This window comes from Acanthisitta chloris, unplaced genomic scaffold (assembly GCF_000695815.1).
Source record: "Acanthisitta chloris isolate BGI_N310 unplaced genomic scaffold, ASM69581v1 scaffold17240, whole genome shotgun sequence".
In the NCBI taxonomy this organism is placed as follows: Eukaryota; Metazoa; Chordata; class Aves; order Passeriformes; family Acanthisittidae; genus Acanthisitta; species Acanthisitta chloris.
The window spans coordinates 6681-10724 of NW_008651258.1; the positions used below are offsets into that span (position 1 = coordinate 6681).

At 61.3% G+C, this 4044-nt stretch overlaps 1 protein-coding gene across 1 annotated transcript in view; it reads left to right on the forward strand.

Moving 5' to 3' along the window:
• Nucleotides 1–3930: 3930 nt before the first annotated feature.
• Nucleotides 3931–4044, forward strand: part of USP2 (ubiquitin specific peptidase 2) — a gene marked incomplete at its 3' end in the record, with an annotated part of 913 nt that continues 799 nt past the window's right edge. Inside the window, exon 1 of the mRNA XM_009072565.1 lies at nt 3931–4040. Within this exon, the coding sequence (XP_009070813.1) occupies nt 3931–4040 (110 nt within the window). The remainder of the gene's footprint in view (nt 4041–4044) is intronic.

The window sequence follows — 4044 nt, forward strand, 5'->3', positions numbered from 1 at the left end:
ATCGCGGGGGTTCATCCCTCGCCTTGTCGGCATCATCCCCTGCCACCCGCGCAGGTGAGTGGGGACTCTGTCCTGGGGAGAGGGACTCGGAGACACTGAAAAAACTGCTCCTCTCTGCATAAAACCACGGGGGAGAGGTTTCTTTGCAGACAGCAGGTTCAGAGTTCACACAAAGAAACTTGGCAGCTGCCTGGCAGTGAGCTGCTCTCCCCAGCACCCAGCAGAGCCCTGTGCCTGGGGGTCCCTTCTTTCCTTTCCACCCACAGACCTCAAAACAATAACACATGCCTTGGCTCTTACGTCAAGGTTCCCTGTGGGTTTGGGGTTTTGCTGCCTTGGGGGGTGGCCCAGGAGTGGTGAGCAGCAGGTTTTGTAGCCAGATGGGGATGTGTCAGCAGTTACGGAGTGAGTCCAGGGTGATGACTCCTGGCCAGCACATGTGGCATGAGTTTGGAGGGTTTTCAGGCTCAGAGCTGGTAGGGGAAGGGCCCTGACTGGGCTGCATGAGTCACCTTGGGCAGGTCTTGTCACTCTAGGGGGGGTGAGTGGTGGTGGGCACTGCTGGAGCTGGGGTGGCTTCTCCCCAGGTGCCAGAGCAGGGTGTGAGAAGGGCACTGGGGTCTCCATCTGCTGACCAGGGCACCCTTTGGTGACCTCAGCCCCTTGCAGGGACCAAACACTGCAGTGTATTCCTCTCAGAGCTGCCTGGGGCCACACTTCCTAGAGGGAAATGGATACCCAGAGGCATCCCTTGCCTTGGAGAATGGGCAGGAGGCTGTCCCACCCCTGTCAGCTGGACATGGAGCCCCTCCACCCCGAACCACTTGTACTCTGGAGTATGCAAGGGCACCCCTGTCAGCTGGACACGGAGCCCCTCCACCCCAAACCACTTGTACTCTGGAGTATGCAAGGTGCCTCACACAGTGTCCCCCCTCTGTCTACACCACTGCAGAGCTCTGGGAGCTCCCATGTAACCTCCAGGCTGGGACATTGTGTCTCAGGGGACAGGGGACACAGCTCCAAGCCTGCGTAAGCGAGAAGCAGCAGTGCTGTAACACCTTGGATGGAGCCAGCGCTGTGTAAACTGAGCTGAGCCTGCTCTGAGGCTCCTGTGCTGAGGGGGACAGCTGCCACCAGGCACGGGCAGGAGGACAGGGGGGACCTCGGGCAGGAGGAAAGAAGGGGACAAATGCCACGGGCACGGGCAGAAGGACAGAAGGGAACAGCTGCCACCAGGCACGGGCAGGACAGTGACTGGGGATGGAGCAGGGACTTTGCTCCTCTGCTCCCAGAGTTTGCTCCCCACTTTGGGCTGAGGAAAGCTGCCAGAGCTGGAGGCTCCTGACACAGGCAGCACTCCCCAGCACCCCGAGCAGCCCTGCGGTGCCCTGGGTCCCTGGCACTGCCTCCTGCCTGGCCACGTGAATGCAGACCGGACATTCCTGTGCCTCAGCTTCCCCTGACACCTCGGGAGGATGATGAGGGTGCAGGAGACCTGACTCAGCCATGCCAGCCCCGGGGCTTTGCCAGGCAGCAGGAAAGCTCAGCACTCTGACGGGCAGGGAGGGGCCAGGAAGCTCAGGGAGGATCCAGGGCTTTCTCACACCCCCTCAGCTACTCTGGCTCCTGGCACGCTCTGCTCTCACCTCCCTGGGGTCTGCTTGGATGTGGCATGGGGACTCGGCAGCACAGGTGGTCCTGGCAGGTGTGACATTCCTCCATGGTAAGACCTCTCTCCCCGCAATGCTGATGGGTTAGCTGCCGTGTCTGGGGATATCTCCTGCTCCTGGTCCCCACATCCCTCCACTGGCTCCATGTGTTGCCTTGTGGAGACTTGTCCTGCTGCCAGAAAGCACCTGCTGCCCTCCCACTCCCAAACTGGAGGCTCTCCTGATGCTGCCAGTGCCAGTGTTGGCATGGCACAGTGGGAGAGCACAGGCACTGCTGGCAGCGGGTGATGGCACAGGGTGTTGTCAGAGAGCACGGGCACTGCTGGCAGTGGGGAATGGCATGGGGCTGTTCTGGCACTGAGGCACATGTCCCAAGCCCAGATCATGCCAGTGAGGGGGACAGGGAGCAGGATCCCTGTGCCAGGCTGCTCCGTGCCCCAGCAGGACATGTAGCCAGGCATCAGCACATGGAGCTGAAGGGGCTCTGTTGCTGTCATTCTGGCACTCATAGGGAATGCCAGTCCCTTGGCTGGGGTCCCACGTCCCTCTGAGAAAATTTCTCCACTGTCCATATCAAATCCCAGCTGGCAGAGCCATTCCTGGGCCCTCATTCCTGGTGAAGGCAGCTGCAGCCTGGCTGGGAAGCGCTGGGTGTTTCGTGGAGTCTCTGTCTGGGAGCAGGTTATTCACCCTTCAGCCTCCGTTCCCAAACTGGTCTGTGCACTCCACCTTGCTCCTGCTTGTAAATATTTTCCTCTCCACTGCGGGATGGTTGCTCCCTGGACAATAACAGCAGCACCCGGGAAGCCAGACTGTCTGCCAGGAACTCTGGTGGCTGCTGGTGCTTCTCACCACTGTCTCCTAAAAGCAATCCCGAGGCATTTCCACACCGGGGTCAGACTGGGGCTCCGAGCGGGAGGCTGAGTCCCCCTAGAGTCCGGCAGGGAATGAGTCTTTCGGGATGCTGTGCCCATCCCAAGCCTGGATGCTCCCTGCGAGCCGCCGGGGCTGTGCGAGGAACGGGTCGGGCACAGGCTCCGGCATCTCCCGGCTTGGAGCCGGTCCAGAGCCCGCCCCGGCTGGGCTGGGAAAAGCCTCTGAATCAGGGTCATCTCCCGGGTGACCGGAGACTCTCAGAGCCACATGAGCCACTGTCCTGCCAGGGAAGGGACACCAGGCACCCGCGGAGCTGAGCGACAGAACGGCCAGGACAGGGGAGCTCTGCTGGGGTCCTGCCTGCCCCTCTGCCACCCACAGCCCCAGGACAGGGAGGGAACCAGCCTGCCAGCCTGGGGGATGAGGACAAACTTTCCTCTCGTGTTTGCAGGTGCTGGAAGCTGCTGGCTGCCACTCTGCCCTGCCCCTGCTCCGGGCTGGCTCTGCGTGTGCCCTGGGCACCTCTCTTGCTGTCCTCTGTATGCTCTTCTCTTGCCCTGTGTGGGTGCCACGGGGCAGGAGACACCAGCACAAAGTGCTGGCTGTTTGTTGCCCACCCTGCAGCCTGGCTCTGCCCAGCTGGTGGGGGCACAGCCACCCCCTCACCGGGAGGACTCGTGTCGGCTTGAATTACGAGACACGCAGGGCACAGTGGTGACAGGAGACAGGGAGGCTGCTCTGGTGCTGATCTTGCCTCGGTTTCCCTCTTGGGCTCAGAGGGGTGTTAGTAGTGGACAGTGCAAGATCCTATGCTCACTCTGAATAACCAGGGGAAGGTGCTGGGCTGGCTGGATCAGCCCATCACGTCTGTCTGTCTCAGTCAGACCTGGGCCTAAGCATCATGACTGTGACCAGGCAACACTCTCCCATCTGCAGGAGGCACTGGGGATACCTCTCCAGCCCCAAGAGTGGGACAGACATAGGACAGCTAGGCAGGGATGCCAGGGCTGGGGCACAGGCTGCTGCTGCAGTCCTTTGGCTGTGCTGACTGTGTGTCCTGGGATGTTGGATGCCTCTGGCTGTGCCCTGGGGCTCCCAGAGGCACACAAGTGGCAGTGCCAGCTGGGTCCTGCTTTCACAGGCTGTTCAGGAGGGCTGACAGGTGGCAGGAGCCACACTGCACCCCACAGCCCACTGCAGCCTTCATCCCCTGGATTCCCTTTGCTTGCCCACCTCTCTCAGAGTTTCTAGGTAAAGCAGGAGCCAGGTGGGTGCTGTTGGTGGACACCCTGTTGTGCTGACCACAGCCTGAGGAAGCTGAGCCCTGTGCTCTTCTCTTGCAGCCGATGCCTCCAGGAGAGCCTTGTGAGCAGCAGCCTCCAGCATGTCCCAGCTCTCCTCCACCCTGAAGAGATACGTGGACTCCTCCCGCTACGCCGAGACCACCTACAGCAAAGTGCCCAGCGGCTACAGCTCCTACACCTCCTATGGCTCCCGC